This window comes from Quercus suber, unplaced genomic scaffold, assembly GCF_002906115.3.
Source record: "Quercus suber isolate HL8 unplaced genomic scaffold, Cork oak 2.0 scaffold_89, whole genome shotgun sequence".
Taxonomy (NCBI): domain Eukaryota; kingdom Viridiplantae; phylum Streptophyta; class Magnoliopsida; order Fagales; family Fagaceae; genus Quercus; species Quercus suber.
Window position 1 is genome coordinate 174,470 of NW_027069554.1, and position 17,167 is coordinate 191,636.

Genomic DNA, 17,167 nt, shown 5'->3' on the forward strand with positions numbered 1-17,167 from the left:
CACAAAGTGCTTGGGGGTCTAGGAAGAAAAGGATTCGAGCTGCGGGGTTAGTAGCATGTTGTAATTATTTCTCAAAAAGAAAAATGGTAAGGCTTTGTAATGCCGTCAATATCGCCCTTGTACAAACTTTGAGTCACTCTTGAATTTCATGTGAGGTAATTGTCTTGTAGTCAAATGCACCTTGAACAACACCAACAATACTCCATTGCTCATTTGCATCATAATTAATTGACAGAAAAGCATGGACGATGGTATTAGCAACAACTGTATTAGCCGGTCCATCAAAAGGACTCTCATCTCCATGATCTCCCATAAGGAAACTAAAATACATATCGAAATTAGGAATGTTTTTGGCGATTATTTTTGTCATAGCTCTGTTGTGGCAAATTGTAAGTGACTACTGATTACTTATTAGTTTCAAATGAATTCACAACTTTCTCTTCATCACTCATATTAAGTGACGTCAAGCATGGAACAAAAGTTGTGTTCACAGATTTTCACAAATATATCATTGTTAGTCGAAGCTCCATTTTGGTTATGTTGTATGCATAACCACATCACTCTCACATAACCATGTTGCATAATTATTATTATTATTATTATTTTATAAGTGACCATGCTGCATTATTTCCATTGTACACAAATCAATAATAATAACCTATGTTTTGAGTGTGATGCAGTACGAATTCAAAACACCAAATACCATCTTCTTATCCGGGGGGGATTATTTTGATGTATGTGCAATTGATGAGCCCTCCAAAACAAACCTTTTAGATTCCAAGAAATCTATTTTAGGAATATTTGTGCCATAACTTTTGCCACAATTTTGACATGGTTTATCAATTTCATATGAACTCATCACTTTTTCTCCACTACTTTGTGCTATCAAATGTGATTCCAAAATAGGAGCAAGTATTAAGTTCTTTAATTCATATTGTTTCATATTTCAATACTTGAGGTAGAGTTGTCTCATACCAAAGGGAGGATTTGGGGTGGCAATATTTAATATAAGTTAGATACGAGGGTAATTTCATCATTTAGCTAACTATGATGGTATTTGCATAAATTTAATTTTTGAAAGCCATGTACAAATTTTTTTAAAATGAATAAATAAATAAATCAATAGTTACAATGAAGAGGGGAGGATTTGAACTTTTTGGAACGAGAGAGCAAGCCATGGTTGCTGATGGCTTTTTTTGGACGTCTATGGTGGTATATCGGCCGATTTGAATAGAGCAAAGGGGGATGGGTAGATCAGAGTGAGGGAAGGCTTTGAGTTGAAAGGGATAATCTTTTGCTTTCTTCCTTTTTGCTTCTATATACTTTGCTTTTATTTATTTATTTCTTTCTTTCTTCCAGATTTTTGATATGTGTTATGGGTAGGTGTGGAAATGTTTCTCAAAAAAGCACAAACCATGTGACTCACTGTTTACTTATCTTCTTCTTCTCTCTCTTTACACATGAAGATTCAAGAAAAAAAAAAAAAAAAAAAAAAGTGGAGCTCAAACGTTGTTTGTGATATCTGGGGATTGGTGGATGTGCGAGAGATAGATGGTTGCAGGTTTGAAACTCTATTTTATTTACTTATTTTTTTGGTTTTTGGTACTACAAAATCATGGTTGTTGGGAAAATTAGGGACTATTGGAATTAAACGGAAGGAAATTGAGGATTTTTGGTTTTCGTCTGATTTGAGTTTTTGTATAAAAGTTTGATTTTTTACTCGGATGGGTCAAAATATTTTGTGTTATATGTAGATTATACGAATGAAAGTTTGGATTTTTTTTTTTTTAGTCTACTTGGTTGAATTTATGTTGTGTTTGCTATATATAGATGTTCTTTGAATTTATCTTTGCGCGTGGGGTTCACAGTTTGGATTTTTTCTTTGATTAGATAATTTTGTGTGTTAATATTTGCTATTAGATGTTCTTTTGTCATATCATGTATATAATTATGTATGTATATGAATGAAAGTTTGGGTTTTTTCTTTTTTTTTTTTTTTTTTTTTTTTATTTTTTACTAATATCCGATTAATTTGGTGTATACAGGCGTCGATTGGTTTTTCATAAATGAATCATTGTAATATGTAATCTTCAGTAGAATGCCTTTTTGATTATTGGAGGTAAAGAGATTAGAGGCTCTATCTCTGATCTAAAAGGGGCCCTCTGGTTTGCCACAAGCTTCAGTTAGTCAGGGTTTTGGCTAACAACCCACTGTGGCCTTGAGATGGCACTATGGTAAAAAAATTTGTGACCTATTCTTTATATTTTCATGGTTTTGTTGACTATTATAGGCTTTTGAGGGCTTTAGATTTAGAGGTTTTTGTTTTTGTTCACACTCATTGTCATCAATCAGAGGTTTGTGATTCCCTACCAGATTCCTAGGCTTCAACAGAGCAAGATTGAGTTGTAATTTGCATATTTGCTTTGATTTCAAGTTTAAATGCTTAAAACTTTTAATATATGAAGAACAGGCTTAGTTTATTTTTGTTTTGTGTATAACTAATTGTTTAGATTTTATTTGATATGACTAGGCATGACTTTGTGTAATTGAACAATTATCTTGATTCAACCAATGGATGAATTACTGTTGTTTATACCCTTATTTTGATTGATCAAAAACCTCTACCTTAATTTTGGCCAAGCAATATGATCATTGTTTGATGGTTTATCTTTATGGCTTTGTTTAGAGTTGTATGTCCTTGTTGTTTATACTTTTTACTCCCCATTGTCTCAATTGTTTATTTTTTTATTTTTGTTATATGACTTAGTAGTTTTCTGTGACTCTCTTGTCAGATAAAGGTAAAATACCACTGTCATTATCAATTTTTAGGTTCCTTTAATAGATTATACTTCTCCAATGCAAACGAATTAGTTTGCTTACTTGTTCAGTTTGAATATTCTTACTGATTTTTTTTTTTTTTGAATTGCAATGGTTGAACAATTTGTTTAGGAAGAGAAGCAATGGAAGACTACCTTTTGAAAATGCACATTATAAATTATAGATTTTGCTTTTAGCATTTGCTTGACTAATTACTCTTTAAATATATCTGTTTCTCATTTTAAATGATAAAAATGTTAGAATTTAATCAAAGCAAGTCATGATAGAGTCAACGCATCATTTGCTGTGAATATTTGTGATGGTGTTTTTTAGGTGCATTTGCATATATGACACAACTATACGCACTCCTCCAACCACCTCCTTATGTTTCCACCTCTTTATTACCAACTTTCCCTATAACCACAAGTTCTCTCTTACAAAATCTTTTATGTGTATTGTGGTCAAATATTTTTCATTTGCCATTTCTTTTTTTGGTTTAATATGGATGTGTTAGATATCTATTTGTTTTAGATGAGTTGAGTTTTTATTTCTTTTTTTTTTTTTTTGGTGATGTGTTAGATTGAATAGTTTCTTCAAAATGAACTATTACAGCTATAGATTCTTTTGTGTGGTGATGTGTGTGTGTAAAATTGAAATAATTTTGAATTTGTTATTTTCAATTGTAAAATTAAGAAATTGAGGTGCTTCCTTGGTATTGGAAATCGTGTTTGTTGTACATGTATGCTGATTGACAAAAGCTTCCAATCTTAAATAGCTACTCTAAGTTGAACTCTCTCTTTCTTATATTTAAAAAAAAAAAAAAAAAAATTAGCTACTCTAAGCTTGTGCATAATCAAAATTCTTATATTACTCAGATTAGTATTGTATGAATTATTTGTATATGATTTTATACTTTTTCAAATAGAAGCTTTATTTTAATTTTCTCATCCAAGAGGCAACATGTGCCTTGCACGTGCCATGCCTATGCCATTTACAGTGATTTCTACAGTGATTTTGGTTTCGTGAGTCCTCCTTTTTTGTCCATTTGTGGAGTGCTAAATGGTGCGTTTTGGCTGAATATATAAAACAATAAAAGGGAGAGAGAGACATATAATAGTGAAAGGGAGAGAGGCCAAAGGGTATCTGGAACTCTCTTTCTCTCTATCATTTTAGGAAAATAGGACTAGATCGGCTTTGGAAGAAAGGAAGAAAGAAAAAAAAAAAAAAAAACATGGGAAGAAAGACCGACTAATTTTTACAATAAGTATCATTTTTTTTTCTCTATTTATTCAAAATTTCCTCTTTTTTTTTTTTTTTTTTGTTCTTAAGATCTATGTTTATATTTACTTCCTTGTGGGTTTCAATATTTGATTGTTTGCTAATACGGGTCTTTTAGGTTTTGATAAAGAAAGGAGATTTGGTTCCATTGAAAAGAAGAAACTCAGAGTTCTTTAGTGCCAAAATGAGGTCTCTCATCTTTCACCCCTCTCTGTTTGTCGCTCTCACCCACTCTCATCTCTCCTCTTTTTTATTTTTTTGGTTTAAACAAATTTTTTAGAAGTGCTAATTTGTTATATTTGATTTGCAGCCACCAAGTTGAGCTATTTGATTCAAAAATAGTGACTAATCTTTTGGACATCATCCTTACAAAGGTAAGGTATGCTTTATGTTTTTGGTAAAAATGTTAGGTCTTTGAATATATATATATATATATATATATTTGATATATTGATTCTAGACATAACATTTTGTATCTTTTAATTTAAAGTTGATAACTATTAAAAATTTGGTTGCTTTTGCTTTAAAGGTGTTAAAATTTGTTGAAGAAGTTAATGATGTTCATTGCAGTGGAATACTTGATTTATGTTCATTTCGGATTTTCATTTGTATAAAGCAAATTATTTAGGTTATGGTTTTTTCTTTGTTGGAGGATTTGTTTCAGTTTCTTTATGCCATCTTTTTCATTCAATTCTAATTTTTGTCATAAGATAGTCCGAGCATCCGAAGACTCTTATATCAACATGAATTGCAAGTGCTATAATATATGTGATTCCAATTTTGAATCCGGCTATAATTCTTTCCTAATGTTGGTTGCTAAATTTTAGTTATAGAGATGGTTTTTTAGGTAGATTCTTGTTTACATCTCTCTTTTTTTTTTTTTTTTTTTTTTTTTTTTTTTCTTTTTTCATCTTTTCATTTGCCTCTTTGTTAGATTGTCACTCTGTTCAATGTAGCTTATTTTGGGAATACAAGATTGATTGAAAATTGAGACTGCCATGAGTATTCATTTTGGTAGGTGCTACATTAAAAAGCTTCTAATTATAAGTTAATGAATGAGTCCTTTTTAGTAAACTAAATATTAGGAAAGCTATTAATCTGTTGTGGTTGGTCTCGCACTTTTTTCCTTTTTTAAGTCCAGGTTGTTGTTTCTCCCAAAAAAAAAAAAAGAAAAAAAGTCCAAGTTGTTCAATTCTCTCCCAATCCACCAAGTTTCTTTCTTTTTCTTATCTTGTGCTTCTTAATGAAGTTTAGGTGAATACCCAGTTGCTTATTTTGGATTTTGAATTGTTATTCAGCTTCCATTGCATTAGAATAAATAAGTAGAGGTATTTCTTTGGTATATTTGTAAACTTGTAATGTAAGCCTATTGTGGGAATTTGATTGGGCTTCTGATATTTGTGGATATATGCCAATATTTTGCATCATATTTCTGCTTTTTAGAGGGAAAGATACTATCTTCAAGAGCTTTTATTATGTTAGTTGCTATATTAAGTAGGTCTGAATTTTGATAATAAACCATATTAACAGTGGTAGTTAAGGTGTTACATGTGTTTTATGCAATATACCAGTAAACATGTTAGGAATGAATTGCGGTTTGGGGGTACATGTGATGAGGACTAAATTAATGACTTTTCCATGTAGATTTACAATAAATTTAGATTATCGTCACTTCTTTGACATCCTAATCTTTCTAATAATGACAACAATGCTGGCAAGTGGCAATGCAACTATTGCTTAACTCAAAATCCAATGGAATGATAGTTTTTTGCATTGTCGAAGTGTTTTTTGTAGATGGAATGGTAGTTTTATTTATAGCATTGATAATTATGTTTTTTTACTAAGATGTTTCTATGGTATTCTTTTCTATTTTATTTTCATTGGTTCTTTCAATCCAACAGATTTGGGAACTCTTTTGACACCATTATTCATATGTGAAGAACATCTTAATAACTTCTTCATTCGTTGCAGGTGCTTGCAAATTTTTTTCCATATTTGTAGCTGAACTTGATTAAGCAGGGGTTACTTATGATTCTTTGTTTATTGTTTATTTTTTCCTTTATTTATTTATTTGTTGTAATAAGCTTAATATAATTATTGCATTGAAGTGTTTTTTCTTTTTTGTTCTTTCTTATGTTGTTTTTTAGCTCCAAAAGAATGTACTACTATATTTTTTTGATAATCAATGTGCTGCTATATATATGTAGTATGTTAGTTGGATAAAGTAAATATTATGTTGTGCTTGGTTAAATGAGATTTTTTTTTGGGGCCTTAATTTTTATAATTTTTAGTTGTAACTTCCTGAGGGCACGAGTTTCTTAGGGATTTTGTGCATGATAAATCTCTCTATTTTTCTTAAATTTGCTTATTTTTATAGAGTTTACCCAAAAAGTTTTTTTTTTTTTTTTTAATGTGAATAATTTTGATTTTGTTAATTTTTTTAAAATTTTAAACAAGTTATCTGGGTTTTAGAACATGCATTTTGCAGTAATATTAGTGTGCCAAATTTGGTGAATTTTGGGGAATGTAATAGTGTGAAAATTTTAGAAACTTTTATTGTCTATAAAGCCACGAACAACATAAGTCCAACACAAAGGCCATGAACATCTAGGTAGTCTCTTGGCATGTTTTTGTTTCAATTCTTTTCCTTCCCCTGATATAATTTTGCTGTTTAATTTGCTATTTAATTTTATGTATAGTTTTCAATGCAACTGACATCAATTCAATACACAAACATGAAGGTAAAAATGAGAGTTCTTGATGCTCTTTTTTAAAGTTCTCTCTGATTTATTAATTTGTGTTGCTTAGTGTTTCAATTTTAAGGATTCAGTGACAAACCGATGCTGTATTTGTACTACTGTTTTACTTGTGGGAAAAATTTAATAAGTTTTCTACGTTTCTATTTTGCAGCTCGTATTGTTCTGTTGGATGAGAATGCTGATGTGGAGGACCTAGACAAAGATAATGAGCTACTGTCTTCAATCTCAAGGTTTTTGTTTATCCTTTATATTAAGTTGTAAATACATAATAGTTTCTTTGAAATCTTATATAGATTCTATTTATAGTCGTAGGGTCAACATAATATATTCAAAGAAACTCCTATTAATTCTATTTTCCCTGAGTTGTTGAATCAAACATGCATCCAAATTCTGTTTTAAATGGAAATAATGCAACTGAAGATTATTTACCTTTTTTTTAATGCTAGACTAGAAATGAATGTATACATTAATTTGTGTACTTGATGTTGCACTCTCCCACATAGATAGCGTGGAAGAAAATCATAAATTGGAGTTCTATAGAGTTCTTGAAAACTTGCCTCAATTTATGATTAGGAGGTATACAATGATTGTATGTAACTCATTATAGAACATGGTGGAAAAATTGGATCTAAAGGAAAGAGGAAACATTTTGGTCAAGATCAAGTGTCACAAATGTCTATAAGGCTATTATTAGCACATGTTGACAAGTTTGGGGAAAATTTATATTGTAAACACATAAAATTGGCAAATGTTGTACACATTTGCAAAATTTGTACAATTTTTTTTTTTTTTGGTTGCAAATGTATATAATATTTGCCACTTTTTGTGTATACAATGTAAGCTTATATTACAAGTAGAAAGTAAATATACAAAGATCCTTAAAAAGGAAAAAGGCAACTCACTAAACCTATTGATTCTTTTTATATATAGACTAGCCATTATGTTATTGTAAATGTTTAAGCCATTTTCTCAATTTAGGTTCAACAACACTGAAAACGCTACAGCCTTAAAATAATGCTTTTTTTTTTTTAAAATAGGGAATTATAGGGAATTGGTTTAGACTTCCTTCTGAAGTATTGCAAGTTCTTTAATATAAATTATAGGGAATTGGTTTAGACTTCCTTCTAAAGTATTGCAAGTTCTTTAGAAATATACTTTTACTATCAACAATTTAGTTTCATTGTAATGATTGTCTCTAACGTTACCAAGAGTTTCAGTTCACTGTTCAAAAATAAATATTTTGTTCAGATTTTTATTGTTCAATCAAATTCTCTAAAGCCTCATTGTACGTAATGTAGACTGGATAATGACAGTAAGAATCCTAAAATGATGAAAACATTGTTGTTTGTTGTAATCGCTTTGAATACTTGGGATAGATTCTGATGGGTGCTTACTAATTAGGAACCTCATGATCTCTTGGTCATTGTTTGCAGCTTGGTCCAAGGAATTCTATTTTTTAGTGCTTTATAAAAAGGATTTGGTCCAACTATACATGTTATATTTTCCTCATTTTGATTAATGGTGAGCATCATGTATCTTGAACAAGAGTGTCATATTTTTTCAGATTTTTATTTAAAATTTGCGAATAGATGTTGTTACATTACTTTTCAAAATTTTTGCTATACAATAACATTGATCTGATTCTATTTTAGCAGTTTATCTTGCTAGATAGTAGATACAGCCGATTACTTGATTTTGTTCTTTCCTATGTTACATAAAAAAATTTTGTTTGTTAATTTGTATTGTATGTGTGGTGCAGTAAACAACATTCATTCCTAAATAGGTGGTCACCTTGTGTGATATGGCGATGTCAACTTATGAAGGTTTTATGACTTAAGACAATGGATACTTGAGAGCCTAAACCTTTGGTAGAGTAAGAAGTGTGCATCAAAAACAGAATTAGAAGTATAAGGAGTGAAGAGAAAGATCAATTTTTATGACATATAATAATATTTTTTTTCATTATTTCATGACATATAATATGTGTTTTCTTCAATTGGAATTTATTGTAGATGTGGGATTTATATTATGGGTGAAAGCTATAGTAGATTCTATACTTGATCTTATTCTTATATCACTATTCAACATACTGGCTATCACTATTCATCGTACTGGCAAAGCACCTTGCACGTGCAGCCCAAACTAGTAAATCAAAACACATTAAACAATCAAACAGTAAACACAAGCATAGAACCTGAAGGTCACAGATCAAAAGTGAAAAAGATAAAAACTCAAAACTCAAAAGCTTCTTATCAAAACACTTTTTAAGTAACCAGTTAACTACACAAGTACACTACGCAGTCACACACGGTAAAAGAGAGTTTATCAAAACAGAATACACACACACACGGTGAAAGCTTTGAGCCACCGTCCCACACTTTTACAGCTTACCCATAGCCCAGTTCTTAGCTCTTAATTCAAGAGGAATTTTTCTTTTTATATAATATAATTTTTTTATTTGGGCCTGATTGTATCCCGAGAGACAGACCCAAAAAAAAAATTATAAAAGCTCAATTAAAGGCCCAATAAAACTACTAGTACCGAATTCGGGTCTCTTCCAAAAAGACCCGAATTCCTCATTTTCTCTCTCTCTAAAACCCTAACGTACGCACTCTCTCTATTTTTCTCTCTTTGATAATCGAATTTCAGGTACATTATTTAATATTCGATCTTTCTTTCACTTCTAAGAAACTATTCCTTTTGTTTACGTGTAATAATATGCTTAGCGTTTCTTTTTTGGAATTTGAATTTGCTTATTTAGCTGGATATGTTATTGTCTTAATGGTTTCTGATTTGATTTTTTTTTTTTTATAATTTGTTTTTCTGGTTGAAGCTAGAGAGAGATTGGGTTTACTTCACGCTTTATAGTAATTTTATGATGGAAATAGCTTGTTGATGTTGTACCCATTGATGTAATAAGGTTATTGTATTAATACCCTTTGGAGTTTTTGAATAATTTTGTTTCAGTAAAGAAAATTGGATGGATGCTAAATTGTCTCTGTTGTTTTTTTATTCTATTAAATTAGATGGGGTTGTGGATTTTGTTTCTGTGTAGTTATGAATGAAATTTAATTTTACTTTCAGTACTTTGTTGTTGTTGTTGTTGTAGGGTGATAGCTGCTGAACCTTGAAGATGGTGCAGTATAATTTTAAGAACATTACTGTGGTTCCAAATGGGAAGGACTTCATCGACATAATTCTGTCTCGTACCCAACGGCAAACACCGACAGTTGTCCACAAAGGCTATGCTATCTCTCGCCTCCGCCAATTTTATATGCGTAAAGTGAAGTATACCCAGACAAACTATTATGACAAGCTCTCTACCATCATCGACGAGTTTCCTCGCCTTGATGATATCCATCCTTTTTATGGAGATCTTCTCCATGTGCTCTACAACAAAGATCACTACAAGCTTGCCCTTGGCCAAATCAATACTGCAAGGAATCTGATTAGTAAGATTGCTAAAGATTATGTCAGGCTGTTGAAGTATGGTGATTCGTTGTACCGATGCAAGTGTCTGAAGGTTGCTGCTCTTGGTCGCATGTGCACTGTCATAAAAAGGGTTGCTCCTAGTTTGGCTTACTTAGAACAGATCAGACAGCATATGGCTAGGCTACCTTCAATTGACCCAAATACTCGGACCATCTTGATTTGCGGGTATCCCAATGTGGGCAAGAGTTCCTTCATTAACAAGATCACTAGAGCTGATGTGGATGTCCAGCCCTATGCTTTCACCACAAAGTCGCTCTTTGTCGGTCATACAGACTATAAATACCTAAGGTATCAAGTCATCGATACACCTGGTATTTTGGACCGGCCTTTTGAGGATCGCAATATTATTGAGATGTGCAGTATCACGGCTTTGGCACATCTTCGAGCTGCAGTGTTGTTCTTCTTAGACATCTCGGGGTCTTGTGGGTATACCATTGCACAACAGGCTGCACTCTTTCACAGCATTAAGTCTCTGTTTATGAACAAACCTTTGACTATTGTATGCAACAAGACTGATTTGCAACCACTTGAAGGGATATCAGAGGAAGATATGAAGTTGGTCATGGAGATGAAAGCTGAAGCTATGAAAACAGTGATTGGTCAAGGAGGTGAGCCTACTGATGACCAAGGGGTGCTGCTGACCATGAGTACTTTGACTGAGGATGGGGTAATTGCTGTGAAAAATGCAGCTTGTGAGAGGTTATTGGATCAGAGGGTTGAAATAAAGATGAAATCCAAAAAGATAAATGATTGCTTAAATCGTTTTCATGTTGCGATACCAAAGCCACGGGACCAGAAGGAAAGGCCACCTTGTATACCTCAGGCAGTTTTGGAAGCTAAAGCGAAGCAAGCAGCCGAGAAGGAAAAGAGGAAAACTGAAAAGGATTTGGAGAATGAGAATGGTGGTGCAGGGGTATACTCTGCTAGTTTGAAGAAGAATTATATCTTAGCTAATGATGAATGGAAAGAAGATGTATTGCCAGAAATTCTTGATGGGCACAATGTGTATGACTTCATTGATCCTGATATTTTACAAAGGCTTGAGGAGTTGGAACAAGAAGAAGGGCTAAGGCAGGCAGAGGAAGTTGATGATGATTTTGAGATGGATGGCAAGGAATTGACTCCAGAAGAGCAACAAGCATTGGCTGAGATTAGGAAAAAGAAAAGCTTACTCATTCAACAGCACAGGATCAAGAAAAGCACTGCAGAGAGCCGGCCTATTGTACCAAGAAAATTTGACAAGGACAAGCAGTTCACAACCAGGAGAATGGGAAGGCAGCTATCTGCTTTGGGGCTGGATCCATCTAAGGCTATTGACCGAGCCCGTAGTAGGTCGAGGGGTCGGAAGAGGGAGAGGTCACCTGATAATGAATGTGGTGATGCTATGGATATGGATGTGGACACACCTAACAAGAAGCTGCGAATGAGGTCTAGATCCCGAGCAAGGTCAGTCTCACGGCCACCGGGTGAAGTTGTCCCTGGAGAGGGCTTCAAGGACTCTGCTCAAAAGGTTAAGGCACAAAAGCTTGCAAAGAAATCTTCCAAGAAGAGGAACAAGGATGCACGTCGTGGTGAGGCAGATAGGGTAATACCTACTTTGAAACCAAAGCATTTGTTCTCTGGGAAGCGGTCTACCGGAAAAACTGATAGACGTTGATTTACTAGAGGTAAATCCATGTGCATTGCCTTTTCATTTTCACTTGAGCCTGTCCTTTTATTTTAACTCACTCATGATTTTTCTCATTGCTTATCTATATATATTAAGATTGCATTTTTTTATTGATATTTAAGAGATCTTTACATTGTTTAATAACTAGTATTTACACTGTATGTTGAATGTGTTGGAATATTTTTTTTTTTAAATCATAATTTTGATTAAATGGTCATTCATTGAATGATGAAATCGGTTTTATCTATTTATAATTCAATCAATATAATAAGAGTAATGCTAGAGATACAATCTATTCTACAAATATTTTACAAATGGTTGATGTGGCAACCTCCACATCACCTTTTTAAAAACTAAAATGCCACATCAGATATTAACAAATTCTAATTAAAATAACAAAAAAGAAACCCTTTACAGAATTAATCCTAAACAAACGTATCAGACACCATCTAATAGAAAACCTAGATTCTAAAACCCTGGCCTCAAACCTCTCTGCCTCAGGACGGAACGACGGCGCTCACCGCTGCTCGCCTCAAACTTCTCTGCTTCTCTGCCTCGCGCCGGAACCCCAAATCAGAATTCTGGCATAACTCACGGCGCTGCTTCTCTGATTTTGTATTTAATTTCATATATTAAGCAACAACTTTCTTAATTAGTAGAATATCTCAGACAAATTAACAAACCTTTACTTCTCTCATAAAACACAAGGTCGGTGTGCAGATTGCAGCCAAACATAACAACTCTAAAGAAAATCAGCAGTAAATTGCATCTCTTGCAACAACGATTATTGTGTGTTAGAATGCCACTACATTCTAATGCAGCGAAAGGCAAACCAGGTGTAGACCTAATGGCTTAACTAAATATCAGCTCAATGGAAAATAGGAAAGGAGAAAGAAAAAGGCTACACTACTTCTGGCCTAAAAATAAAAACATTTTGTTTAGGAGTTTTGTGTTTAGGCCGCGAGAAGCTTCAGGCCGGGGTTTTTCGCCGGAGCATTTTGTGTTTAGGAGTTTGTTAGCACCGATTAGGCAAGGAGGGAGGTGCCGTCCGTTCATCGTGAGGCAAGGAGGGAATAGTCCGTCGTCCGTCGTGAGGCAAGGACACAAGTGGCACCAATGAAGGAGGCTGGGAGGCGCCGATGAGGCAGAGAGCTCAGGTTTTGTGTCTGATGCGTTTTTGGTTTAGGAATTAGGATAGAGTAAAGCTGATTTGGGGTTTTTTTTTTAATTAGAATTTGTTAATATCTGATGTGGCATTTTAGTTTTTAAAAAGTTGATGTGGAGTTTGCCACATCGTCAGTTTGTAAAATATTTGTAGAATAGTTTGTGTCTGTAGCATTACTCATATAATAATATCTCATAGATGGATCAAATACATTTCATGAGTTGGCAAATTCATGCTAGTTGTTTAAAAATAATTCCATACGTTGGAGTCTTTAAAGCTATCAATTGTTTCCTTATTGGCTGAAGTTATTGCTTTAAAACGTTTTGACCACTAAAAGCAAGTTATGATATTTCCGTTTATATAATTCAACGTTTCTTTAGCCTATATGAAGATGCAGCAATGTCCAGTTTTGGGATGAGAAAATCAATTTTCTTATGTGCACCATTTTCATGTAAAAAGAAAACTCCCTACATTTTTGCTGAGTTAAAAATTCTAGTTCCATGAAAATAATATATCTATGTATATACTATATTTCCGGGTAGAAGAAAAATACTGTTGAGAGCTTCCTATCCTACAAGCTGTGTAGGCTTGTAAAGATAATTAGCAAGGTGGCTGGGTTGTTGTATCCTGGAGGCGACACGCACAATATTAGTCTACTACACCGGTAATCCCGTAAACGCGTGCATCGTCTCAAGACAATGATATGGTCCACACCTCAACCCCACCATCTAAAAACATTTATGAATTGATGGTAATTTGCTTCTGATGCTATGAGATTAATTTAAAGCATCATCGAGGTAATATCTCTCAATTGTTCTCTAATTTTATCATATATTCTAATTTATGTGAATTTTAATCATTTATATGATATGTTGAATGTTATGAAATTCAATTTATTTATTAATTATTGTTCTTAGGAACAACAGTATGTTCATGGTTTCACTGCGTGCCTGTTATCTAAGGCTTCGGGTGCTTTTTTTTCCTTCTCCCCGGCATGCTTTTGGAACAGATGTATCTGTTTTAAGATTTTCAGATTATACGGATGCTGGTAAATTGGAGGATGCCAAAGCTGTCAGCAGCAATTATTTGGTTCTTGATTGAACATGTGTTGATGATGGTACTCACCTTTCTTGTAACTTGGTTCCACTTTGAGACATTTTAGTCATCAAATCATTTTATGCATAAAATTGCTAAAACATCAGACAATGTAACCTATTTTATCCGAGATTCCTAGGTAAAGTATATATTTGGAAGTTCCCTTGATGCTTGATTATTATTTTTTTGAGAATGAAATGCAGTGTTTGTAAATTTTTATTAAGCTCTTTGCCATGCATCCATTGTATGGAAAAGTTTGGTATGTTGATTACCTTCAGTTTCTTATATGCTAAATATCATATCGATAGGTGTAAGGTGCACGTTTTTTCTTCCTTTCTCCAAAATTCTTTTGGAATCAAGAGCATCCCCTTTTATTTTCCTCGCATGCAAACCAGCTTATATCCTTTATTGGATATGGCTAAATATAAGAAATTGTTCTTGCATTGGAATAGTTTTTTAGCCATGTGGAATAATCTCATTCTGCTTACATTCTTGCATGGGCTGTTTAACCCTTAAGAAAGGCAATTGGAAGAGCTTAGAGGTCAGGTTTATTGACTACTTTTCCCATTCTAGCCCTTATAATTGACATCATATTACGATATTAGAGACAGGAATTTTCAAAATCTTCAGGAGGTTTGATTTCTTTAGAGTAATAATCAAGATGCTTTTTTGTACAGGGCATGTTGGTTCATGGTTCGTGGAGACAGCATTCCTTGGTTTTACTTGCAGTCAAGAAAGAATTTTGTTCCATCAATACATTGGTTTAGCTGTAGGTTGCACACTCCTTGACCATGGCAGCATATCAGCAGATTTTTGTTATCTTCTTTCTTTTAGCATAATGTTGAGGCAATTTTGAGTTTGAGAAACGCTTTAAATTATAATTTTTCCTAAGCGTCTTGAACGTGACTTCATATTAAATTTTTTTGCTTTGTTTTTTGACTTTTTCTCTTAATATTGTAGTGTGTATGAGTTCACAGATGAATTTGGCTTAATTGCTGTTTGTTAGATACTCCAAGACCCAATTCAAATTTTGTTTTCATCTATTACCGTTTTGAAACAATTCTCTGATTCAGTCAAATTCTTTGCTTGGTTGTTTCTCTTAAACTTGTAAATATGTATGAGTTCGCGGATGAATTTGGCTTAATTGCTGTTTGTTTGATACTCCGAGACCCAAATCAAATTATGTTTTCATTTATTTCTATTTTAACAGTTCTCTGATTCAGTTACAGTAGCACCTGAAGTGTCCTACCTTGCAATGAATGGAAGATTGTACAAAGATTTTATCAGGTTAAATAAGCCATATCTTGGATTTCTTTAAGAAAGAAGAGGGTCCAGAGTAAGGTAATAACATAAAATCAACAATGAAATGGTCCACTATACATGAGCAAGATAAATGACAACTATTATGTTATCATTCAGATACTACAGTATGCCTGTCTATATAATAATATAGAATTATGAACTTTTTCAGTAATTGTTAACCTTTTGTAATGTTATCGCATACTCTCTTTGAAATGTATGCATTTTTCACATAATCATTCCAAATTTTTAATTGTTTAGGGGTCAATACTGGCATGCATGTTTGTGCCTTAATAGGTATCAATCTTACATTACATGGGGGATAAAGGGGTAGTGTGTTACTTGCGTGTGTATGTATATGTACGTAATGCATCTTTGGTTTTGTAAGGAGACGAGTATGTGACGCCTAGCAAGAAAATAACGTGAATGGCCAAAAGTGACCGTTCAGTTGCTGAATTAGCTCATGGTACTTGAAATTTGATGAGACTAGTGGGACAAAGCCAGGGAAATTCAGAATTGGTATGAATATGTTGGAAATTGATATTTAGGACGTATAGGTCAAAAAAAATAAAAAAAGCTCAAATTATTGGATGTCGCATTTCTCACAAGGAAAACGCCTAACATTGACAATGCTCTCGTTGCATGGTAGGTGCTTTTGTGTCTTGAGAATGCTGAATGGAGACCCTAATTGCCTTGGTTTGGCCATATCCAATTAATGCTTTTAGCAAAACATCTAGCACTAGATAATATAGTTTTGTTTTGCCCTTCCAAATGCCATCTTATCTAGTCTATAAATGCCTTTAAATGTTTGATAGTGCGCTTGGTTTAGTATGTTTGTTTATGTATTACACTCACCTTTTTTAATTTTTCTTTTTTTCTTTTTTTTATTTTTTTTATTTTTTATAGTTACAATTATATTTTTGCCAATTTTTGCAAGTAAACATATAAGCAAAAAGTTAATAGAATCAACTTTAACCCAATACCACTATTTGACCTTGAGGGATGTCCATTTTAGATAAACAAACACAACATTCTCGGTTTACAGGCTAATTTATAAACAAACAGTATCCTTGCAGTTCTCAATCTAACTTATCCTATAGTATTAGCATGTGAAAGTGAAGATTAAGTTGATCTAGATGCATTTCTTTTACATCTTTCACAAATAATCTTAGCTACTTGAATTCTATGTTTAGCAGACATATGAAAGGTTATGTGACTTTGCGCTAATAATCTATATACATGTGTTGCTCATCTGAAGAGACACTTGCACCTGAGTCACCTTGCATCTAACAAGAACAATTTTGGTGTGACGTGGGGGGCCAACATTGTCAGCATCTTTACGAATCATTTAGCCCACTAATGGTTATTTGGTCCCATATGGCACATGGGTTTGTGATATTTTGAACTTTGGAACTATTCTTCATGCTCATGGAGCTTCTGTCTCAAAGAACTAATTAGTTTCAGTACCGATGGCAAGTCTGAGTAGTCTAGTACCAAGAGTAAGTTTTTAATGCAGACGTACTAACAGGTAGTTTTTTTGTGAGGGTTGTCAGTCAATATTGGCATATACCTTTTTATTGGAGAAGTTGCTAT

General features: G+C 33.2%; 1 protein-coding gene across 14 annotated transcripts; it reads left to right on the forward strand.

Annotated features, from left to right (window-relative positions):
* Nucleotides 1-4,011: 4,011 nt before the first annotated feature.
* LOC111996523 (nucleolar GTP-binding protein 1) lies at nt 4,012-15,318 on the forward strand. Of its 14 annotated transcripts, none has more exons than XR_010629279.1 (8): nt 4,012-4,081; nt 4,214-4,284; nt 4,406-4,474; nt 7,006-7,084; nt 9,964-12,013; nt 13,723-13,977; nt 14,098-14,297; nt 14,953-15,318. XR_010629279.1 is itself a non-coding variant. In XM_024028510.2 (3 exons), exon 2 carries the CDS (start codon nt 9,988-9,990, stop codon nt 12,001-12,003), a length of 2,016 nt encoding a protein of 671 aa, XP_023884278.1. In that variant the 5' UTR covers nt 9,039-9,503; nt 9,964-9,987; the 3' UTR covers nt 12,004-12,013; nt 14,953-15,318. The 14 variants fall into 14 exon arrangements, 1 of the variants encoding a protein (XP_023884278.1); XR_010629277.1 differs by having other exon boundaries at nt 4,406-4,469; nt 9,939-12,013; XR_010629270.1 differs by having other exon boundaries at nt 4,406-4,469.
* Nucleotides 15,319-17,167: the final 1,849 nt, after the last annotated feature.